The sequence below is a fragment of the Chelonia mydas genome, chromosome 3 (assembly GCF_015237465.2).
Source record: "Chelonia mydas isolate rCheMyd1 chromosome 3, rCheMyd1.pri.v2, whole genome shotgun sequence".
Classification (NCBI taxonomy): Eukaryota; Metazoa; Chordata; order Testudines; family Cheloniidae; genus Chelonia; species Chelonia mydas.
Genome location: NC_057851.1, coordinates 56,096,675 through 56,121,426, shown reverse-complemented (window position 1 = coordinate 56,121,426; position 24,752 = coordinate 56,096,675). Strand labels below are relative to the sequence as shown.

Here is a 24,752-nt window from a genome sequence, read left to right as displayed (position 1 = left end):
CCACACTAAATGTTAAGGTCCATTCTCTGTCTTCACCTACAGCTGAGGGACTGTTGGTGTGAGGGTAGAGTTTGGCCCAGACAGTCTAATACCATTTTTATTTGCTTGAGAATCATTTCCCCACTTTGTGGTTCTAAGTGTTTGTATCTGTGTAGTACCTGAGGGCTTTCTTCAATTTAATGTGCAGCTTTTATTTATTTATTTTCAATGGTAGGTGCACTTGGAGTATTCTGGTTCCTCTTCTGGATCTGGTTGGTGAGTGATACTCCGGAAACTCACAGAAGAATCTCTCCCACTGAAAGGGAATATATACTTTCTTCCCTCAAAGATCAGGTATGTAGCTTTGATGCAGCTTTTCTTATTTAAATAAGAACAGGAGCTACTGAGGGACAAGACCTGCCATAATGTTGAAGGAAAAATTGAAGTTTAGATCAACATTCTTAATCTGAAGCAACTGAGTAAACGTTAATAAAAAAAGTCAAATAAAACAAAGGATGTTAAGATACTGGACTGTTAGATCAGTGAGAAACAATCATTAGTCATTAAAAGAGAGATACCTGGGGGGGAAAAAAAGCAAGTTTACCCTTGAATATGTTTAATCAAAAAGTAATGTGAATGCATGTTAATTTTTTAAATATCCCCAAAAGGTGAATGCAGTATGACAACATACACAGGTGCATGCCATCCAAATTTTCTAGCAACATGGGTCTCCTGTTAATGCATTGATTTGCATTACAACATACCTTTTTCTGCCTGGACAGTGTAGGGTATGTATAATTTGTTACCCGAAATTGGACCAGCTAGTAAACTTAGGGAGGACTAGTGACCCACCAGAGTTTGGCAGAAAGCAGCACGTTTATTATTCTGATAGCTAAGCTCAAAATAAAAGGGGCGGTGGGGTGTCACACTCATGTACTCACACTCCCAGGACAGGCACGGAACTGGAGATGTCAGGATCCTTCAAGGTAAGTGTTCCACAGTGCAGCAATGATTGTTAACTACAAGACATGCAAGCATTATCTGTTGAGAGTCTATGGTGCTCTCAATGCTCAAGATCTCAGAATAGGAGAGATTCAGTTCACGTGTGTTTGAGGAGTGATTTTAAGTCCCTAATTGTTGATAGCAGTAAGGAGGGAGTAATTAAGTTGTTGCAGGAGGACTAACATTCAGAAAAAAATTCTGATTCCAAAACTGCTTGAAATCATTGTCCGTTTGCAACATACCAAATAGAGGAACATTTTTCCTTGTCCTATATGTTTTTAGTGCTTTTTCAATGAAGCCTGAACATGGGAAAAAAATAAGAGTTTTGCCTGCTGTAACCATGCCTTTGTGGGTCAAAACTGAGAATACCAAATTCAGGACAAACTGCTGATAAATAGGGCAGACACACCCCAAAACTGGTGGTTATTCTCCCATAAGATATACCAAACCAGCAACAAAAGTAAACTTCTGTTTCACCACACTGGCTAACAAGAAGTCAGAAAAGCAGTTTCCTTAGGCATGCCAGTCCTTGTATCACCACCAAAAACACTAGACTTAAAGATGACTTAAAACCAGTTTCATCAAATAAAAGGTGGTTCTGATCCCAAAGGACCAGCCACGCACCCAGGTCAATATATAACTCAGATCTTACCCAGTAATCATGCTGTTGCCAATCCTTTAGTATCTAAAATCTACAGGTTTATTTATAAAAAGAAAGAAAGGTGAGAGTTAAAATTGGTTAAAGGAATCAAATACATACAATAATGTCAAAGTTCTTGGTTCAGGCTTATAGCAGTGATAGAATAAATTGCTGGCTTAAGTCAAGTCTCTGGTTGCTTCCAAATCATTGGAAGGACCTCAGTCCCTTGGTTAGAATGTTCCCATTTGTATAAGTCCATAGTCCAGAGGCTTGAGCAGGAAAGGGGCAAAATGGAGATGTTTTCAGCACCTTTTATATCTTCTCTCAAGGAAAGGGAATCCCGTTGTTCTTACTGTGGAAAATTACAGGTAAAAGATGGAGTTTGGAGTCACATGAGTAAGTCACATGTCCGTGCATGACTTCGCTTAGTGATAGCGGGGAAAGTCCATTAGGAGTAGATAGAGGTCTTCCATTGTAAGTTAAGTGTTCTTTAATGGGCCATTCTACTTGAATAGTTCCTTCACAGTGTGCTGGCTAAACACCTTATTGGTGTTATCCAGAAGCAAACACCTTAGAAATACAGGTATATAGTTAATATTTCTAACTTCAGCTACAAAAACGATACATGCATACAAATAGCATAATCATATTCAGTGAATCATAATGTTTCCATAGACATCTTACATGCCACATTTTGTACAAGATTTGTTGCAATTGTATAACAGTGGTAGCAACAATCTGTGGTTATAGTTTAATCAGATAATGTTACACCTACATACCAAAGTAACTGAGGGAATAAACCCACTTTTTTATTATTGGTTTCGGTAGGGTTTCAGCTGCAATAGCTTTTTAAATATAAAGGCAAAAAATATGGCATAATAAGTGACTCCATAATAGATTTCTGACTTTCCATTTGCTTCCTAATTTGTCAAATTTTGTTTAGTTCGGTTACTATAATTAGCAATAAAGAACACACATCTAAGGATTCAGGCTGACTTTGAATGTGCTCTTCAGAATGCAAAATAATCAGATTTAGGTAAGGGTCAAAACGTCTAGAATAAATATTCCTAGGAGTTGTCCTGATTATTTCCCTCCATTTTCCTAGCTTTCTACTCAGAAGTCTGTACCGTGGGAACCCATGCTGAAATCCCTTCCACTCTGGGCTATTGTTGTGGCACACTTTTCTTATAACTGGACTTTCTACACTCTTCTCACACTATTGCCTACGTACATGAAGGAGATCTTGCGATTTGATGCACAAGAGGTGAGATAAAACAAAAATATTCCAATCCATTTCCTGTTATAGTTCATGACTTAGTTTTCCTCTGTGTAGTAGAGTGGTGATACAGTCTAGTGTTTAGAACAGGGTACTCAGTCGGGAAGCTTGGATTCTACCCCAGATTGTCATTGACATGTCATCACTAGTCTCCACACACTGAATTTTTCCTGCTGATGTCCATTAAATCATTCCATAGCTACTAACATTGCTTAATTGCACTCTCTCTCCACTGTTCTTTTTGTTTTTGTTTGCATTCTGTCAAAGAATTTTTTTTTGTTTTGGTTTTTTTTTTAAGAAAAGGACAAAGTAGGAGCACAGTGGAACAGGGAAGGGGAGCAAATAGAATTCCTGAATAAATACTTCTCATGATTTCTTAGCCCCGACAGAGGAAGGAAGAATCAGTGTACTGAAAGTGACATGAATCTGATGAAAAAGAGGAGGCTACAAGTGCAGTTAGAAAATAGTGAAGTATCAGCTAATAAAATGTATATCTCTGGGACTAAATGGTTACATCTGAGATCCTATCTACACTGTAATATTTTCTGTGCCAAGGGACTTGGTTAAAGGGGCATCTCTAGGGCCCTACTAAATTCATGGCCATGGAAAATGGCGTCACGGACCATGGAATCTGGTCTCTTGTGTGCTTTTACCCTATACTATACAGATTTCACAGGGGAGACCACTGTTTCTCAAATTGGGGATCCTGACCCAAAAGGGAGTTGCAGGGAGGCCGCAGGGGTATTTCAGGGGGTTGCGATATTGCCACCCTTATTTCTGCACTACCTTCAGAGCTGGGCTTCCCGCCAGCAGTCGCCACTCTCCAGCTGCCCAGCTCTGAAGGCAACGCTGCTGCCTTGTGGACCCCATAACATCTCTTTTTTTGGGTCAGGACCCTACAATTACAACACCCTGAAATTTCGGGTTTAAATAGCTGAAATCATGACATTTACAATTTTTAAAATCCTATGACTGTGAAATTAACCAAAATGAACTGTGAATTTGGTAGGGCCCTAGGCACCTACTACCAAATCCCTTTTTCTGTTGGAATTTTTTACCTGTTACTAGAACATCTAAGATTACTGTAATTGAAAGATTAGTTGGGAAAATACATTTTCTCTGAATTCTTTTGAGCTTATTTTTGTTGTGTTATTTGTTAGTGCTTTGTGTGCAGTCAGTTTCATAGTTTCCCCAGCATAGTCAGTTTCTCTTTGAGGTGGAATTGTTTTTTTTTTTGTTTGGTTAGGTGGCAGGTGTGTAGGTGTGTGTGGAAGAGGGGTTGATGGGTATTCCACCTGACAACAAAAAAAAAAGAGGGAGAGAAATGGTAAAACAAAAAAAGGGGGGGGGGGGGTTGGTGTGCAGGTATAGCAAAAAGGGACTCGGTGCAGACGACAGGGTTCCAGATCCAGGGCGAGCCCATCATCCCCCTGGCAGAGGGGAAAGCGTACCAGCACCTCAGCACGCCGACGGGTTTCCATGTCCAGCAGACACCCGAGGACACCATCCAGGAGATCTTGCAGGATGCCGCCAAGATCGACGCCTCCTTGCTAGCACCGTGGCAGAAGATAAACGCCCTGAACACCTTCCTGATCCCCCGCATCTCATTCATCCTAAGGGGATCCATCGTGGCAAAGGTACCCCTCAACAAGGCAGCCAAGATCGTCCAGCAGCTGGTGAAAAAGTGGCTGTTCCTTCCCCAGAGAGCCAGCAACGAGCTGGTCTACATCGCCCACAGGCATGGTGGTGCCAATGTCCCCCGTATGACATTGCGGTGATCACCCACGCCTTCCGCCTGCTGACATGTCCCGACGCCATGGTAAGGAACATCACAGCAAACGCCCTCCATGACGCAACAAAGAAGCGGATCGGCAGAGCCCCCTCCAACCAAGACACCGCCAGCTTCCTGAGCGGTTCCCTGGATGGCGAATTCGGACGGGACGGGCGCGACATCGCTTCACTGTGGTCCCGTGCTTGCAATGCCACGCGTCGCCTGGGGAAGCGCATCGGCTGTCGCTGGGAGTGGTGCGAGGAGCACCAGAAGCTGGGAGTCCTGGTGCCGCAGATCAGGTCTGACGACAACACCATCACCACCCCGAGCGCCAGGGGCATGCTGGAGAGGACCCTGAAGGCAGCCATCCACTCACTGTACATGGAAACCCTGAAGTGTAAACCGGACCAGGGTAAAGCCTTCAAACTGACCAGCAAGTGGGACGCCAGCAACCACTTCCTCGCCGGGGGCAGCTTCACCCGTTTCGCCGACTAGCGGTTCATCCACCATGCCCGGCTCAACTGCGTCCCGCTCAACGCAGCCATCCGCCATGGGAACTGAGACAAGCGTTGCAGGAAGTGCAGCTACTCCAACGAGACCCTGCCCCACGTCCTGTGCAGCTGCAAGCCCCACTCCAGAGCCTGGCAGCTGCACCGCAACGCCATCCAGAACCGCCTGGTGAAAGCCATCGCACCGCGCCTGGGGGAGGTCGCTGTGAACTGCGCCAGCCCCGGTACTGACAGCCAGTTGCGACCTGACGTGGTAGTCACCGACGAGGCCCAGAAAAAGGTCATCCTCGTTGACATCACGGTCTCCTTTGAGAACAGGACCCCAGCCTTCTGCGAAGCCCGAGCTCGTAAGCTGGAAAAATACGCCCCCCCCAGCCGACACCCTGAGAGCAAAGGGCTACAAGATGCAGATGGATGCCCTGATTGTCGGAGCCCTGGGCACTTGGGACCTCTGCAACGAGCGTGTGCTGCAGACCTGTGGGATCGGTCAACGCTACGCACGGCTCATGCGGCGCCTCATGGTCTCGGACACCATCCGGTGGTCCAGGGATATCTACATCGAACACATCACCGGCCACCGACAGTACCAGGAGGTGTGAGCCGGTACGACGTGCATCAACTATGGGAAAGGGACTGAGAGACTTCTTCCATTGGACCATATGAACTGGAACCATAAACTCACTGAACATTAAATCCTACCAAATGAGGGTAAATCCATCCTCCTCATCTTATCCACTCATTATACTCCACACCTGAACATAGCCATTATATGGACTACGTACCCCCATATCTCAACGTCTGTACTTTGACCCATTAAACTTTTACCCCCAATGGGGGAGATTGCAGGTTATGTATTCCTTACGCCACCCGTTCCTAAACCGAATTTCACACCCCTTGATAATCTGTACTTTATTCCCTGATAACCAGAAACTTCTATGCTTAAACTCTGTACCATTTTCTCTTTACTTCAACATCTTAATAAAATTATTAAATTTGAAACTGTTCATTCCATCTGAAGCACCTGGCATTAGCCACTGTTGGAAGACAAGATACAAAGCTAGATGGACCATTAGTCTGACCCAGTATGGCTGTTCTTATAATCTTAAATTAGTATTAACTCTTTTCTTTGAAATCTAGGCAACTTTTTTTAATCTGGTGGGATCCCTTTTAAAACATGGTATTCCTTTTCCCCTTCTTCTCAGGAGAAGTAGAATACAAACCATTGTTGCAATGTAGGATTTAGTTGTGCTACAGCCCAGTTGAAGTCCAAAAATTAGCATAATTCAGGAATATAATGACAGGACATAAGATAAAATGATAAAGTAATTGAAATTATTTATCCTGAAAGGGGGAAACATGCTTATGCTGTGTAAATACCTAAATGAGGGTTATATGAGAGGGAAAACAGCATTAGACACATCTTAAAGCAAGATTGACTGGCTGAAGTTGAACAAAAGGAAAATATAATTTAGATCAGTGGTTCTCAACCAGGGGTCCAGGACCCCTTGGGGGCTGCCAGGCAGGGCCAGTGTTAGACTTGCTGGAGCCCAGGGTAGAAAGTCAAACCCCCACTGCATGGCACTGAAGCCCAGGGCCCTGAGCCCCGCCGCCTGGGGCTGAAGGCAAAGCCTGAGCAGCTTAGTTTTGCGGGGCCCCCTGTGGCGTGCGGCCCTGCTTGCTAACATCGGCCCTGGCTTTTATATGCAGAAAACGAGTTTTTATAGCGTGTTGTGGGGGGCCTCAGAAAGAAAAAGGTTGCGAACCCCTGATTTAGATTTAATTTATTTGTATTACTGTTGCACCTAAAGGTTCCAACTGTGATTGAGGCCTACTTTGTTTACAGAGGTGAAATTTTCTAAGCCACAAATGGGAGCCAAGCACCTTTGAAAAATCTCTCTCAGAATCCAAACAGATGAGACAGACCAAGGGAAACAGGTGAAGTGGCTTGCCCATATTCATGCAGCAGGTCAGTGACTGAGCTCAGCACCCAGGTGTCCTGATTCCTAGGCAGGTGCCCAAGCCACTTGACTGTGATGCTTATATTAAGAAGAAAATTCCAGCATCGCTGTTGAAATAGTTTGCCAGGAGAAATAGGCAGGGAACCAATTCAGAGGTGCCCAAAGTTAAATAAGAGCTTGGAAAGCATAGCTTAGTGTCCTTCCTATTTAACACAGGCAGTTGGATCAGAGGTCTCAGGAGCTGTTCAAGCAAGCCCATGACAGAGGTGTCTGCCACCACAACCTTGAATTTTGCTACTTTGTATAAAACTGTTGCTTAAATGTTAGCAAGTTTTACTGTGTGGAGTGCAGCTTTCCTGTATCCCTGGCATTTTTAAAGCAAATTGACTTCAGATTGCCACATGTTTGACATTTTTAAAAAAAAAAAAATCGCTTGCATCAGAGTGTCATTTTAGCCTATTGCTGCACTTTCAGTTGGGAATTGCATTAACATTTAAAATGCAAAGCTGCCACATAGTGTCAACGCTATTCCCGTATCCGATTAATTGTCTGACTAATTAAAAGGGAATTTGTTAAAATGCTGATTAGATATTTGAAAGGCACTTCAAAGGGGATCTTTATTGCTGAGACTCTCTTGATTTTGGGTGTTTTTACTTATTGCTCTTCTTAAAAGCAGAAGTTTAAAAAACAATGGGCAGCATCTTAGAGTGTTGATTTGGAGGAATCCTGTTGGGATGAGACTTGTGCTTTAGTTCTCAAATATAACAATACGCTCTGATTTAAAATTAAATGTCATACAGAAGTTTTTCTTGTTCCCTGATTTATTTTACATTTAATGAGTAACATAACAATATTTTTATGCCTAAGAGATGTACCCCATCGAGTGGACATCCAAACACTTCTTTAAGTAGGTCAGATACTTGCAAATTACCCTGCCACTACAGATAATCAGCTGTCAAGTTAAATGAAAAGGCAAAAAAGTTGAGTTAATTTGGGACCCATATAACACAGTTCAGTAGTTTAGATTTCCTACATCAGATGAACCACTTGGAATAGTACAAGGGCATACTAAGGACCTAATCCTGCTTCTGTGGAAGTCAGTATCTGGGTGTGTTGCAGTTGGTTTAGTGGTAACACTGTAAGGGCATGTAGGGATGTAGGAATTGCCATACTGGATAAGAAACCCCACAAAAGGCAGATTTGGGATAATCTGACCCGCCCACATTAGGTCTCAACTGGATCTCTAATAGTTAGATATTGGATTACACTCTGAACCATGAGTTTTAATATCACTTTCAAAATTTTTGTTAGCCTTAAGAATTGTTACTTGGCCATTTGGTGCATGTTAACCTGACTATATAGAGTTTTTCTTCTACTTTTCTCTTTTGTCCTTTAAATTGTTGGCTTTCATCTGACAATTATTTCCAAGCCCATTTTTGTTAAACGGAATATTTGTCAGACTGACTTTATGTGATGGCCTCTGAGCAGTATTCATGCACTGATACATTCTAAAATGTAATGATCTGCCTACCTTATCACCAGATATCTGATTGTCTTATGAAAGAACAGATGGCTATCCTGTTGGCTCACTTGACATTTTTAGTAGAGCTAAGTATCTTCCTATCGCTGCAGCACAAGTGCTTTTTCAGAATATTTTATGTTTATTTCAGTATTTTAATTTAACCACCTTTTTTCTCCTCTCCAGAATGGATTGTTATCTGCACTGCCTTATTTTGGATGTTGGCTGTGTATAATCATGTCTGGTCAAATTGCTGATTACTTAAGGGAAAAACAGAACTTGTCCACTGTGTGTGTGCGCAAAACATTTACCCTAATAGGTAGGTAAATTAGGTGAATAATGTGCATGCTTTTTCTTCAGTTTAGAACACTTAATGGTGCCTAGTTAGGGATAACATAGGCATCATGAGTTTGACTCCTTACAGATGGTCTGCTGTCAGTCCAAGTATATGTGTGTTTGGGGTGGGGTGCTGTTCGTCAGTGCTGGTGATTTCCGAGAGTTGCAGGACACATGCAGAAGTTGTACCAAAATGTATGTATGTGCTTGCTGGACAAAATATCAGTATCATACTATTTCTTAGGGTTCCTTTGGACCTATGTGTCTTTAGTTTGACTGGTTTGATATGCACTAATCATACATTGGCCATTTTAGCTTGGTTTGCCTTATCTTTTTCTGTCTAGCTTTAAAATAAAAATCCCTCTTCCTATTTTAAATTCCTACTCTGCTCTAAAAAGGTGAGCTGCAAATGTTTTTACAAATTCCTCCAACTACTGGATGTGCTTATTGTCCCCAGCAACGGATGGGTTAAGAAGTGTGTTTGGCACATTTTAAGTTTAGAAATCTTCTAAACAGTTGTCTGCCGCACTGTTGAGGATACATTATATATACATGACTGAAGAAATTAAATGTCAGACCTTTTTTTCTAAATAAACCTGCTGTTTTTTTCCACTGATCTGCACTGAAATATCTTCTGGGAAAAAAGTTTATCGTTCCACTATGTTGTCCTCTAACAAGCAAAGATGAACATATCTATTTAAAGCAACTTTTGTCATCTGATTTCTCAGAAAAACAGATTCCGCTGGAGTAGAAATTTCTTTTACAGTGCTCGCATCAAAGGGTAAAATTTTCAAAGTCACCTAAGTGACTGAGGGAGTCATTAAAAGTCAGTGAGACTAAGGGCTTGTCTACACTGGCACTTTACAGCCCTGCAATTTTCTCGCTCAGAGCTGTGAAAAAACACCCCCCTGAGCGCTGCAAGTTTCAGTGCTGTACGGTGCCAGTATAGACAGTGCACCAGCACTGGGAGCTGTTCCCCTCATGGAGGTGGGGGTTTTTATAGTGCTGGAAGAGATCATTAATGAAGACAATCCCTTAACCCTGGTCTACAGTATGAACTTACGTCAGTATAACTACGTTGCTCCTGGGTATGCAAAATCCACACCCCTGAGTTATGCAGTTTCACTAACCGAACTCCTGGTTAGACAGCACTATGTTGGGAGGGCTTCTCCCGTCGACATAGCTACTGCCTCTCGGGAAGAGTGCCCATAGATAGTGTCAGAGAAAAACACAGTTCTCACTCTCAGGTTGGGTGCAGCAAGTCAGATACACTTTATTTTCTCAAGCAATTGCACAGAGGGAGAGAGTGCACTAGGACACAGGGTTTCCCCCACCTAGGCAGGTCTCTCTAAAGATAAACAATTAGAGCAAGCATTTATACCTTTATTACGGACAATAATGAGCAACAGCTGCATATTATTTATACATATTCCTTCATGATATCTTATTTTTCTCACCAATTTCTCTTATAGTCTACATTCTATTCTTATCTAATACAAGGTCACAACAGCCTCTCTCACAGTTCTTTTCCCACTCACTTCGCACAATCCCCACTTCTACAAATCTCGCGTTATTAAAGCTAGAGTTAGCCTGACTCCTGCTCGTTTCAGAGGCCTGCATCCAAATTCCCTTTATGTACTTCCACAGTAGCATCTTCACTAAGCTAAGCTGCGACACTGCAGTGCTGTAAGTGTAGATGAGCCCGTAGACTCGTAAATTACTATCTGTAATGGAGTGCACCTTAGAATATGTTATGAAGTGGTTCTCACAGACTAATCTTGGTATCTTCCAGGTTGCAGTACCTGGCTGATTTTAGTCACCCATGCCCAAGAAAATCTGTAATTGTTGCAATTTTTGTACGTGCCTGTAAATTAGAGAGAAAACAGCTAATTAACGAAGCTGAGGAAGGGGTAAAAATTCTGACAGGACATTTTGAAATCCAGGCCAGCAAAACTCAAAATGAAAAATCCAGAAATACGCATTTTAAAAAGAAATTCTCTGCTTTCCCTAAGACTCCTTAACAAGATACGTATGATGTCTTTTTCAAACTAAAAAGACATCCTCATCCTTTTATGCAACCACATCTATCTGTGGTAAAGAGGACAAGGAAGTATTCATAGTTTCTAACTGTGTCAGCAGAGCATATGTTTTAACTTTTTTACAACTGACTGCCATCTTTTCAGTATCCAAGTGTTGTGGCATATCAGTACATTGACAAAACTCACATAAATCCAGAAACTTGTGATTTGGTTGCATGCTCCAGAAGTTACCTATTGTAAAGAGCCCATTGGAAAGAGCTATGACAAAATACTGCATCAAAATGTTCTGAAGCTAACACTTTTGAGGAACATATGGGGTCACCATTTGAAACTGACTATCTAAAGTAATGTCTTGTAATAGCAAGCTGTTCCATTAGAGTGTACTTGCAGATAGTATAATGTCTGAATCCCACTACAGAATTCATAATCTCTTGTTCCTCCTTGTTTCAGAGTAGCAGCCGTGTTAGTCTGTATTTGCAAAAAGAAAAGGAGGACTTGTGGCGCCTTAGAGACTAACAAATTTATTTGAGCATAAGCTTTCGTGAGTTACAGCTCACTTCATCAGTTCCTTCTTGGTATCTGATGGTTTGTAAAGCTCGGACTATTTTGACTAATTACACATAGAGTTGCTTGAAGACCAGAAAGTATTTGCAGACGTTCCTTTGAATTCGAATGGTGGTTTGGTTCACTTATACCCACCCTTATTTCCTATTTGCAAATATTCATGCAAATAGGTTTTTGGTCACTCAAATGGTTCTCAAATGGCTGTTCTCCACATGAAGACCTGTATTTGCATTTGAATGGGGGTATTTGTGCCCAAACATCAGTATTCATTATTCACCTTTTGTTGTTCATTATTCTCCTGTCTTAAAAGGGTTTTCACCCCTGATGGAGCAGAAACAATACCATGTGACTTAAGTGACCAATTCTGATAGTGGACAGTCAAACTAAACAGCTGACACACACCCACAGGCTGAAAGTTGGTCAAATCATCTGTTTACACAATTACAAATAATGAATACATGCAGAAGTCAGGATCAGTTCATCAGAAGAAAAAAGTGTTCAATTTGGATAACTTATTCATCACATATAATTCACACAGTTCTAGTCTTCCCCCATTTTATCTGCTATTGCAGCCTCTGTTAATTTTATCATAGTACATACATAAAATTGACCTGATCTGATAAGACTAGGCTGATCAGTATCAGTTACTTTCTGATGACCTTTCATCCAATTAAAGCTTGCTCTCCTATCTGCCACCGGTATGGACTTCAGTGGGCTCATGCAGCACAGACATCCTGGATTCTCTTCTAATGGAGCCATAAAATTGCAAATCTCCATTTTAATTTAAGAAGTACCATGCTATGTTTTGTGCACTAGGTGGCGGTAGTAATATAGAAAATACACCTAAATACATAACTTAGTTTTAGGTTCTTTGTATGATAAATAACGGTTAAGCATCTTTGTGGTGGTAAGTGTCTGGAGGTTTCTAAATGATGTTGTTGTTTTTAGGAATGATCGGACCTGCAGTATTTTTAGTAGCAGCTGGATTCATAGGCTGTGACTACACATTGGCTGTTGCATTCCTAACCATATCAACAACACTAGGAGGCTTTTGTACATCTGGTTTTGGCATCAACCACCTGGACATAGCACCATCGTAAGTATTGCTAAAGCTAGTTTTAATACAGATGACATTTTGATAATCTTCAACATGAATTAACACTAAAGCTGAGTGGTGTGTTCCATTTAGTGTTAAATGTTAACAATGGTGAAGCATTATAACCTTTTAGAAAGGTTATTTGCATTTGAAAAACATGCTGTATAAATTGGTCAGATGTTACTGTGTCATAAGCAGGCAGTATGTAGTCACTGGCTATGGGCAGATCAATCCTTATGTACAATTATTTTTCAGTAATGGTGTAATTTTTCAAAAGAGAAGGCTAGATTCTCATCTGTGTTTCTGTGCCTTGTACAAGACCAGAGCCCGGCAGATCTCTCTTTCCTAAAAGATTTATCTGTACTCTTTAGATGTCCACATAAATACAGAATAATGACCAGTTGGAGAAATATTCAGCTCTGAGTTTGATTTACCCTCGTACACAGGACACTAGTGAAGTACAAGATTTCAACACTTATCAGGGCAGATTCTCTGCTGTGCAAGGCTCCTGGGCACAGCAAAGCAGAATGGGCTGCTCTAGCTTGTGCTAGCTGTCTGTGATCCCCCAGGTTCAGGGAGCTGTGGATTAATGGTTTGAGCGCTGTACTGGGAGTCTGGTAGTTTTAGTTTCTATTCCCATGTCTGCCACAGGAACCATAGCCAGATTCTGGTCACTCTCCCACCCCAACCTTTATGCTGGTAGCCAGCCTCCCACCGCTCATTTAACAGTTAGCTCTATCAATTCTGTACCCTCTGGGGATTCCCCACACTGGGGACTTGTGGGTGGTTTCTGCTTCCTTTGCACCATCTGATTTTTTGCAGATGTCAGGAAGGAATTTCCTCTCTGACAGTCTACTGCACAGTTGTTGTTGTTTTGTTTGGGGTTTTTTGTTTTGTTTTTCCCCATGCTTTTGCCTTCTTCTAACTTAGCAGCAGGGTGAGACTTAGATTCTGTTGGGGTCATCCTCAGCTATGCATGTTTATAAAGACTATATGCATGGAATCTATTGAAGGGTCATGGCTGATTCCAGTAGGCCGTATCGTCAATCTTTAAGGTGGTATTACTTACTGTTGTTCTTCAAAGATGCAATTCACCTGTCTTCTCCACTTTGGGAATTAATTGTCAGAGAGGTGGTCAAGATAAAAAAAAAAAAAAAAAAATCCTGAAATTTCCTTCTTTTTAAACAAAAGAGTAATCTAAGTGTTCAAAAGGAAATCAGGCAATGTGCAGGATTCTGGGCTACACATTGAACTCCTCAAACCAGCTCCACAGTTTACCATTGGAGAAAGATTTCAGTGATGCTCTCTGCTTTCTTAAAAGTCAAAGATTTGGTATAAACCTCTTGGAGAGAAGTGAATTGTGAACAAAGGAGATCTAGACTGAGGAGCACACTCTTACACCACCATCTTTCTAGACGGCTGGCTGGCTCTCTAAATTAATAAATAAATAAATTAAATTAAAAATACACCAAAAAACTACATTAAAAATATTAGGATTGCAAAGTAAGGCAATGACAGAATTAAGGTTGCCTATACAGCCATAGTGCAGGCCCCTTGTATTATACGTGATCATGTCATTAAAGACTATACTATCTTTTTTCCACAGGACCCCTGCCTCATTAATTCCATAGAATGGACAGTGCTCACTTAATGAGCAGCTATTCAATATTTTGTTTTGTCCCCACTCTTCAGATCTCAGGACTTACATTCAGCACACCATTCAAACCCTGCTCCAAAGAGGAGAATTAATTTTCTCCTGGGCTTTTCTGTGGTGCTCATCACTATAGTTTCTGAGTTTTTCACATTCGCTAATTACTTTATCTTCACAACACTCCTGTGAGGTAAGGGCATGATATTTCTCCATTTTACAGATGGAGAACTGAGGCACAGAGAGATAGGGTCTAAAGTATTTTAAAAATGTGGGTACCCAATTAGAGAGACCTAAGATCTGATTTTTTCAAAGAATTTGTTATTTTATAGCTTTTTCTACATGGAGAGCACAATTCCTGTTGACTTCCATGTGAGTGCACAGCACTTCTGTAGATCAGACCCCAGGGATACCCAGAAAATAAGGAATTAAAATCACAGTGACAGTGTGGAAAGTTTAGCTTAAGTGACTTGCCCAGTATCACATAGGTACTCTGTGACAGAGCAGGGATAGAATCCATATACCCAGTGCAGCATTTAATTGCCTTAACCGTGAGCCATTCTTTCTGTTTCTGCAATCCCCTGCCTCAGTCACTACACACCTTCCAATTTCTGCAACAAGTGAGGCTGGGGTCCTGGAGACCAATCTCCTTCCCTACCCAACCCTGATTCATCCCCAGAGCAGGTCCATCCTGTGCAGTGAATAAGGCAGAAGTCCTCTGCAAAAAAAAATATTATGTAATCAGATAATGAAAGACTGTATTATAATGCATACACACAAGGGGGCCGAATTGAGGTTACATGGACATTCTTAATTCTGGCTTTGTCTAAGTTTTGAGTGTTTGGCTTAGCAATTTAATGTTTTTAAACGTAACTTTTGTATGTGTAACTTCCTAAGTTTTAAAAAAAGCAAACTGGAAAAAAACCCAAGTACCATCATATTGACCCGCACATGGGTCATCAGCAAGATTGGAACTGTTAGATCAATCACACAGGTATCTGTCACTTGAGCTAATGGCGTAACAAGGAGTAATAGTAGATTGTCATCCTTTGGATAACCAGCACTAGAGGGGGATGTCAGTGGGTTTCACATATATTTTCTGGGAGTGGGGGAATTATCAGACTTAGGATACCTTGGGTTCCGTTCTAGGCACAGTGGAGGGAGTGGTACTAATGGGTACAGAATCTTCTGTTCATTTTCCCCCAAGCATGACCCCTTTCACCCTATCCCATCCAACCTGTCCTGTCTCTCTTTCTACCCCTGAATTCTTGTCCCAATCTCGCTTCCTCACCTCGCCAGCCCCAGTCTCCATTCCTCGGGCTTCTGTTCCCAGTCTTTTTGCCTAGCACATCCTATTCTCAGTTCTCTGGACTCTCCATTCCAAGAGTCCTTGCCCACTCAGTCCCACTTTTCCCCCTACTCCCCATCCTGCTGAGAATGCCCAGTGTAGATGGGAATCTTCAGGAAATTTAGCTGCTATCTAAGAAGTCTTTAGTGAGCACGTGAAAACTGCTCTTTTTACCCAAAGGTTATATTTGGGCAGATATTCCTAGGGGTGGCAAAATGATCATTCCAGAAGCAACGGCACCACCATCGCAGTGCTTTCTCTCTCTCTCGCTCACATTTCAATACCCTACTCCAAAGCAGGGAAGTCCTAGCACTTTTCAAAGAAAAGGTTGCCAGAATTTTTTGATGTGCTCAAAATAAGACCCAGGAAAAATAAGTCATGCTTGGAAACAGCTGAACCATTTTGTCTGAAATCTTCCAAAAAAAAACTTTAGACGGAGGCAGACACCTGCCATTGAAAGGGGAGAAAATGAATTGGGGCATTACTGTGGGCATATAAAAGAACATAGTGATGAGCTTGCTGGCTATTACCATAAGGGCCTTTTGCTATTCAAAAAATTGTAACATGCCACAGTAGGAATTTGTATAATAAATTTAAGTTGCAGGAACTGTTTCCTTAAATGAACAAAAATCTTCACACCCAAATAGAAAACCTGAATTATAATATAAAAATGTAGGTGTGTCTCTTCCCATTATGTTGTAAACATTTGAAATTATTGGGGAAGGGGCAAAATTATCTGTGTGGGGGGAAAATATATTCACTTCTGGCTTCTTCCCTGAAATGTTGGCTAATTCAGCCAATTACAGTAATATATTTCCTTAATGATGATGATTCTTAATATCTCACTCATCATAGATCCCTCATATTGTTCCCCTGGCTCTCTGATGTGCTGAACACATCATGTATCTTGCATTGTCTTCTCATTCTGCCCCTTACTTAATCAGTGAGTCCACTGTATTCGTGAATCCCCTACTATGTTATAGAAGATCTTTGTCAATGTTTGGGCTGTCTTGCTTTGCAGATTTGTCATATTTAGCTTTCTGTTTCATGCTGGATTCTTTACATTGTACAGAGAGTTGCACCATGGTTATCTGCATCAGACTGTGTGTTATCAAGTGCACAATCTATGTCAGAAATACTAAAAATGAAAGACATGTAGCCAGGAATGAGCTGCAAATGTTTCTCTGGGGCTTAGATGAGCTTTGAAAGTGCATATTAATATTGTTGCAGTGCTTAAATGTTTTAAGGAAGAAATGCTGCATGTAGGTCCATTAAGGGCTTCATAGTGTTTTGGTATATACACTTATCTGCCCCTAGAGGCTTTTACACTTGGGCTCTATGAAGCTGAATGTCATATTAATTTTTGTGCACTTTCAAGTTGCCAAAGGAGTATAAATACATACCTTGTTTAAAAGAAATAAGTATCACTTTAGTCAAAATTTCAAAGTTTAAAGTAAAATACAGTGCACTGCCTTAATAAGGCTTCGTAAGTGTGTTGACTTTAAATAAAAATCATCCAATAGGCTCGATGCTTGAATTTGTAGCTCCCTTGTAAATGCTTTATTCAGAACACGCGCGCACACACACACACGCTGCTAATCCCATCTGATTGTACGCATAGGTGCTGGAACAAGGGCGGCAGGGGCTGGGGGTAGGTGCTGCACCTACCCCTCCACCCCCACCCCCCAGCGTGAAGTGGTTTCTATTATATACAGGGTTTGGTTCAATGGCTGTCAGCACCCCCACTATAAAAATTGTTCCAAAACCCCTGATTGCAACATATGCATCATCGCCTTTTATCTGCAGTGTGAGATTCCTTCTAGATTCTCCTATTTCAGTAAGTAAAATGCCAGGGCTGTGCATATCTCTTCAGGAAGGCTAATAGGTTCCAGGGGTGAAATACTGAAGCCAACAGGAATTCTGCCATTGTACTCCGGGGGGGCCAGGATTTCATCCCATTGTGTTAAACGGGGAGTTAAACCAATACAGCTATTAGGAATATCTCCTTTCCCTTTTATTAGCTCATGGCTGACGTCAGTTAGTGATTTTTATATGGCTTCTGGGGGCAGCAAATCCAGCCTGCAAATCTTGCCCTGTTACTCCTTTCTGCTTCTGCGATCCCTGGGCTCTGAACTGGAAGATTACAATTTTTAGTTCTAGTCTCACTTCTGCCACTGACTTGCTTTAATGTTCTGCACTGGTAGAGCATTTTGCAAGCATGGCATCCATATGCCTTGCAACATCCCTATAAGTGATAAATATATTCATTTTACAGGCACAGGGAGGAGAAACTGAGGCTCAAAGAGGTTAAGTGAGTTTCTCGAGATTACAGAGCAAGTCGTCATCTAAGACTGCTGCTGTGTGTGTTGAGAACAGCACACCTTGGGATCCCAGAGAGATCCAAATGTCTGCAAGTGGACCTGCAAAAGTGGGTGTGGCAACCAGAAACATGGGTGGTCTTAGTTAAACCCACCCGCCATTTGTGTGCTACAGCCACAACCCATACAAATCTGAAGGGAACAAATGGAGCATGTGTTCCAAAGCCCTGTGTTGGTGGAACTTATGCTTTGAAGTAAAAGGTAAATGGAGAAATCCTTAATGCCTCCTGTCTTATTAGCAATGGCATCTGCGTCGTCTTTGTCTATCCCACACATCACCCTGTCATGCACCACGCACTACCCACCTCCGCCTTCCATCCCCTTTTTCTCCTCACCTCTCCAATGGATCCATCCAAGACAAATTGGTTGGTGTTCACCAAAGAGGGCATGGTTTGCTGTAAGAGGCTGGGTGAGACTCTCAGCAGTTCACTGGTTTTGGCCTAGCCGAAAGGTGGCAACCCTATAACATGAAGCATGTAAACCAGTAACTCATTTTAAGGTGACACTGAGTTGCTCTTAAAATAAATAAATGGGAGCCATTCCCACGCAAGTACTAACTTGTCTTGGCTTTTAGTTCATGTGATCTGACAAGACTACAGCTGAAGGTGGTTTGGCTCCTATATCAAGCAGTTTCACCAAATACGGGAATAAGTTAATAAGCAGTGTGAACAATTTCTTCTACAGGTATGCTGGGATCCTGCTCGGAATCACAAATTCATTTGCAACTGTCCCAGGAATGGTGGGGCCAGTCATTGCAAAAAGCCTGACTCATCATGTAAGACTGTTTGTTTGTTTCACTGATAAAATTTCATATGCCCTCTTCTAATGGACATTCTCCATTCTGAGATGCTGTTTTATATAAGGATAAAACGTGATGTATATGCCAGTCTTACTCTTAAGTTGTGATAAAGCTCTGTGCCCTGGATTTTATTTTGGTGGCTGTTATACTGGCAGTAAAATGTGAGGTTGTATTTCAAAGAGCCACATAGGGCTTTAGGTATTTGGCTGTCAGTGGCATAGGCCTTGCCTTCACTAAGAAAAAGAAAGGTGGGTGTATTTTATCACAAGTTAGCTAACACGTGAATGACTATATCGTGGTAAAATCCTAGTGTGGACAAAGCCATTATAGTTTTAACACGTTAGCAGGTAAACACTGCCTTGGTTAGTTATGGAAGAGTGATGGTGTTTGAATCCTGAATTAAAAACTTGTCAGGTAAACAAGGAAAGAACTCCTTTCAATTGTATTTATTTGTAATGTGTATCCTGGGATTTTAGTGTATATTATAAAATACAATACAGTTCCTCAGAGACTTGAATTCGATATCCAGTCTGAGACTTTTTATTCCCAGCACTACTTAGTCATAAAATGAGAAACAATCATGTACAGTAAAAGCTATATCATCTGGCACTTTACCAGCCGGAAAGCTCTATAAACCGGCATTTCTGATCTTCATTGAAAGTCCGGTTTACAGTCCAGTTAGCGCAGAGCTGTAGGCTCCCTATCTAGCTTCGCGCAGCTCCCTGGAAGTGGCGACATGTCCCTGCTGCGGAGTCCTGATTAGGTGGCTCTGCACACTGACCTGGCTCCACAACTGCGGGGGCGGCACCTGCAGGCGGAGGCAACATGCTGAGCTGCCTAGTTGCACCTCCTCCTAGGAGTACAGGGACTTGTTGCTGCTTGCGGGGAGCCACCCGAGGTGAGCGCCGCCCTGATCCAGCACCCCAAAGCCCCTCCCGCACCCCAACTCCCTTCCCAGAGCCCCCTCCCACACCCAAACTCCCTCCCTCTTAGTTAACCGGAATTTTTCACTTACCAGCACCTCCCATTCCCCCAGCGTGCCGGATAACAAAGCTTTTACTGTACATAACCAAAATGCTTTTCTTTTAGAATTATTGATAGAATTATTTAAGAATACTTTAGGGAGGGCAAGTGGGATGAGTGACTTTGCTAGTACAATTGGTGAATTGAGTAACCTAGTAATAAATCGCTCCAACCGTTGCTTTGAAAAACACTGAAGTATTATTTAATGCTGTGGGTCCAAACAGATCAGCTTTGTCTGGACAGCTTAACAAAAATTCTCTTATACTGTTTAGTCTGGTGTTAATACAGTCTCGTTCCCCTACCCTTTTCCTTTCTTTACCAGTAGACACTTTGCAAGCTTGTTTGAATAGTCACCTGCTATTTTAAAAATGGCTTTTTAACCTTAAAACGTTTACATATATGTAAACCTCAGTATTTATTTTTATTTTTTATTTTTTTAGAAATGTATTAGCCAATGCCATTAGTGCATCCTAGACTTTTTTTAGACTACAAACCTTCATCCTGGTTTCAGTGACATCCCTTCACTGCCAATAGTAAACTTCTCTGTGGGCCAAAATCAATCCAGGGCTGAAATGTTTATGTAAAACCCATGGCTGGAACAGTAATATAGTAACAAATAATCAAACTGATTACCCATAAAGCATAGGAAAGATTTGTGCTGCTCTGAAAACTGAGTAGTCCTTTCCATTAGGTTCATTCTCCATGCATTGGGTTAGCCCAAATACAATTTTGAGACAATATATTTGGACTTTTCCACTTTGTTAAATGACACACTGGGTGGAACAGCCCTTATCACAATGTTAATTGCATGGTTTTAAAATGTATTTGACTTCTACTGCTGTTTAAGTTGTCCTTTTGTATTTGTAATGCTTTTGATGTCAATGTGAAACTGCACTGTGTAGAATTTTCATTTGACAAGAAAGAGTGTGTCTTTTTAGCAACTCTTCATTCTAAGATATGACGCTGTAAACTCATTGCTTTTATTTTTTTCTCTTGGCAGAATACTGTGGGAGAATGGCAGAATGTTTTCTATATTGCTGCTTCTATTAACTTATTTGGAGCAATTTTCTTTGCATTATTTGGCAGTGGAGAAGTGCAGGACTGGGCACTCAATGGCCGCCACTTGCATAGAAACTGAAGGAGTTATTGAGATATCAAGGCTACACTGAATCACTGTACTAAAGTCATGTGACCTGAAAAGTGCCTTTCATATTGATGCCCAGAAAGCTACAAAAGCTTTTCAGTTTAACCATTTTATCTGTGTACTGTTTGTACTGGAAGTCACTTGACAATGCATGTATGTTATTTCTGTAACAAGAAACTACTTAGCTCTAGTAGAATAGCCTCATGCTAAGACTTTATCAGATACTTGATCTAAAACCTAGAATTTTAAATCAGTGTGCTGGGCACCATTTTCTGCCACCTCTTAATATTTTCTGAATTAAAACGGGTAGGAAGATGTCTTCTATCATTGACAGGGCGCAGGAGAGAGAAGGGATTGTGTATGGTGTTGGGAGGAGGAGGAATGGTATGTAATAAGGAACCTTTTTTTAATTTTTATGATGAAGTTAACATGCTTCTACAATTTTAATATCCAGGAACTTCCTGGTTTTCTAGAGGTTTTTATTATATTTTAATTTTTCTTTTTACCAATATTTTAATTGGTGTTATAGGGCTCTGTTTTACTACACACATTTCCAATATGTAAATGTTCCATGTTCAAGAACATGGCTTCACAATTAATACAGAGTAATTAGAGAGCAAATTAACAACAAGCAGCTTACATATGAGACAGACACACAGAAGGAGTCCTTCTGCTCCCCCCTCAGTGGGGTAAGATATTGACATACCATACATTCAGTGTCCTATGCATCAACAAAGGAGTACGTTGCTATGGTTTGAATTCTAAGCAATGTGAAGATTGCACTAGAAACGGAATAGCTGGGTGTGTGTATTAAAAAGATTTTCAATCTGGCAACCTTTTTTTTTTTTTCTCCATGACAAAAAGCATTCAAAGCAAAGGAACTCTCAAATTCTTCTGCTAATGTTGTAAATTTGCCAGTAGAAATGTACTAAAATGAGGCCAGTGCAGAGATTAAGGATAATACTTTTTAGTTCTCTTCTACAGTTACTCTAGCCCTGTTCACAGGTTAAAAATCAGTGATACTGGGGAAAGAACCAGTGCAACTTCATTTTTGGAAGTTGCCCCAGGCGCTTGCTGTTCTGAGTCTGAGAGAATTGTGATGTTAGTACAGAATTCACACTTGGAGCATTCTTTTACTATAAATGTACACTTGGATGCTACACACCCGACTAAACCCAATTATGAGTGAAAATTATAGTCTAGAAGGAATCGGTGATTGAAAATCAGAGGGACTCCACTTAGAGTATTCACCATGTAGAAAGGGAAAAATCCCCTTTCCAAAGATTCCTGGATTGGAGCAGGTTGGCGAAGGACACTTTGCTTTATTTTTTCCACCTACCACCAATACAAAAAGAGAAGCTTGGCACACCTGCCTACTGGTGCTCCAGGGGAGTCTGGCTGACTTCATTTCTAGGAAATGGCTACTGCCTCTCTTTACCAGCTTTAAGAACCTTTGTGTTTTCACCGGCGTTGAAGTGTCATGTTGTCTTACTATAGAAGTATGTTAAAGCTGTGCTGTATCATCAATTTGTTTCTACAATAAATGGTGCCAGATTCATATGGAATTTATATTTGCACATGTGACTGTTATTGGAAATGATACAATTCTAATTTTTGGGAAGTGATCCTCCAGTTAAACAGAGAATGTATCAACTGTGGGTGATGGATGGATTAGGGGATTGTGAATGGGTTTCTGAATCCCTAACCACTGCAGCAGTCTCAAATCTAGCAGAGACAGGTGAGTACTGTCTGTATGAAAAGAGGTAGCTTCGTTTTGTGTTCACAAAGCAATTGGGCTTTTTACTGGTCTCAGCAAAAATGGTGCCAAATAGTCCAAAGAATTGTTTGTACATAGACTGAACTAGCCTCTTCCCCTACCACCTCGGGACCATGCTCCAGGTCAGAGGTGCAGCAGGATGAGGAGAGGCTTGCATGGCCACTACTTTTTTTTTTTTTTTTTTTTAATTGACAACTGTTCTGTAGACAGAGCTTTAGATTCCAGTGTTGTCAGTCTGGCGTCTTGGTGACCACGAACATTGAATTTCCAGAAGAGAAATGGAATCAGAACATTATTTTGATTGTTTTTATCTGTGAGTTAAGACAGTAAACATTAAATAGATCCAATGTCACTGATTCTATTTGACAGGTTTCAGAATAGCAGCCGTGTTAGTCTCTATCCGCAAAAAGAACAGGAGTACTTGTGGCACCTTAGAGACTAACAAATTTATTTGAGCATAAGCTTTCGTGGGGTAAAACCCACTTCATCGGATGCACGCAATGGAAAATACAGTAGGAAGATTTTATATACACAGAGAACATGAAACAATGGGTGTTACCATACACACAATAACGAGAGTGATCAGTTAAGGTGAGCTATTACCAGCAGGAGAGGGAAAAAACCTTTTGTAGTGATAATCAAGATGGGCCATTTCCCACAGTTGACAAGAATGTGTGAGGAACAGTGGGGAGAATAAACATGGGGAAATAGTTTTACTTTGTGTAATGACACATCCACTCACAGTCTTTATTCAAGCCTAATTTGATGGTGTCCAGTTTGCAAATTAATTCCAATTCAGCAGTCTCTCACTGGAGTCTGTTTTTGAAGTTTTTTTTGTGGTAATATTGTGACTTTTAGGTCTGTAATCGAGTGACCAGAGAGATTGAAGTGTTCTCCGACTGGTTTTTGAATGTTATAATTCTTGACATCTGATTTGTGTCCATTTATTCTTTTACGTAGAGACTGTGCAGTTTGGCCAGTGTACATGGCAGGGGGGCATTGCTGGCACATGATGGAATATATTCTGTTTTGAGTTATCCAAGCCAGACTGAGGAGTCTTGGAATTTCTGGTTTTCATACCTATTTTGTTCTTTTAATCTCATGCATAATTGACACAGGTGCTCTGTGTTCCATTAATTTTGAAGTGGAAAGCAGGGACAGAAAAATTATAGTAGGTCCTCATGTTTATTTCTAGAAAGCAGACCAAGGCTAGCTGGGGTCCTTATTCTGAAGCAATCATAACATTTGATGATAGAGTTTGATGCACAAGGCGTTAAGCACTCTGGCCCCAATCCAGCAAAGCATTGCAACATATGCTTAACTTTATTTTGTAGGTTCAAACCCATAGAATAGAGAAACTATATTAAAATGTCAAAAATAATTTAAATAATTATTGCCCTTCTGCCTCTTTACCATGCTGCTGCTCGCTCTCCCTTCTCAATTTATCTGTTTACTTGCTTCCTTGTATTGTTTCAGAATGTTTTGGGTGCCCAGCTTGATACCTTAAAGGGTCTTGATTTTTTCGGAAAGTGCTGGACACACAATCAGGCCCTGTTAAGAAGTTTCAAGTTGAACACCCAAAATTAAGAATTAGTTTTAAAAACATTGTATTTTTTTTATATTTTATATTTATATTCATTTTCCTCCTTATCCTGCATAACTGGTTCCTTATTTCATTTTGTCAACTTCTATTTTTAATATAAGTAATGGTGTTCTATGCTTCCCTGTGTCACTCCTTACGGCAGTCTTCCCCTACTACCTAGTCACCAGGCTCTGAGCTGATCACATTCCCAGGGGCTGAACTGTTACTGTCAAACACCCTCCCAGGCTGTAGCTCCTATTCTCAAGAGATTTTTTCCTTCCCATCCTGGAATAGTTGCTGGAATAGTTTGTTTCCACCCTGTATAACTGGTAATTGAGTCTAATTGACATCTAACTATTTTCAG

The 24,752-nt window shown here is 41.1% G+C and overlaps 1 protein-coding gene across 4 annotated transcripts in view; it reads left to right on the top strand.

Annotated features, from left to right (window-relative positions):
* The window catches only part of SLC17A5 (solute carrier family 17 member 5), a 38,922-nt gene extending 16,328 nt beyond the window's left edge, over positions 1 to 22,594 (top strand). For 2 of the 4 annotated variants that reach the window (XM_037894333.2, XM_043542525.1), the window contains exons 6-11: positions 215 to 333; positions 2,727 to 2,885; positions 8,841 to 8,973; positions 12,542 to 12,689; positions 18,748 to 18,838; positions 20,886 to 22,594. In XM_037894333.2, the coding sequence (XP_037750261.1) occupies positions 215 to 333; positions 2,727 to 2,885; positions 8,841 to 8,973; positions 12,542 to 12,689; positions 18,748 to 18,838; positions 20,886 to 21,023 (788 nt within the window). In that variant the 3' untranslated portion in view covers positions 21,024 to 22,594. Of the gene's footprint in view, positions 1 to 214; positions 334 to 2,726; positions 2,886 to 4,384; positions 6,173 to 8,840; positions 8,974 to 12,541; positions 12,690 to 17,960; positions 18,265 to 18,747; positions 18,839 to 20,885 lie in introns of those variants that run through there. The other 2 variants (XR_006289451.1, XM_043542526.1) reach the window with 2 other exon arrangements.
* Positions 22,595 to 24,752: the final 2,158 nt, after the last annotated feature.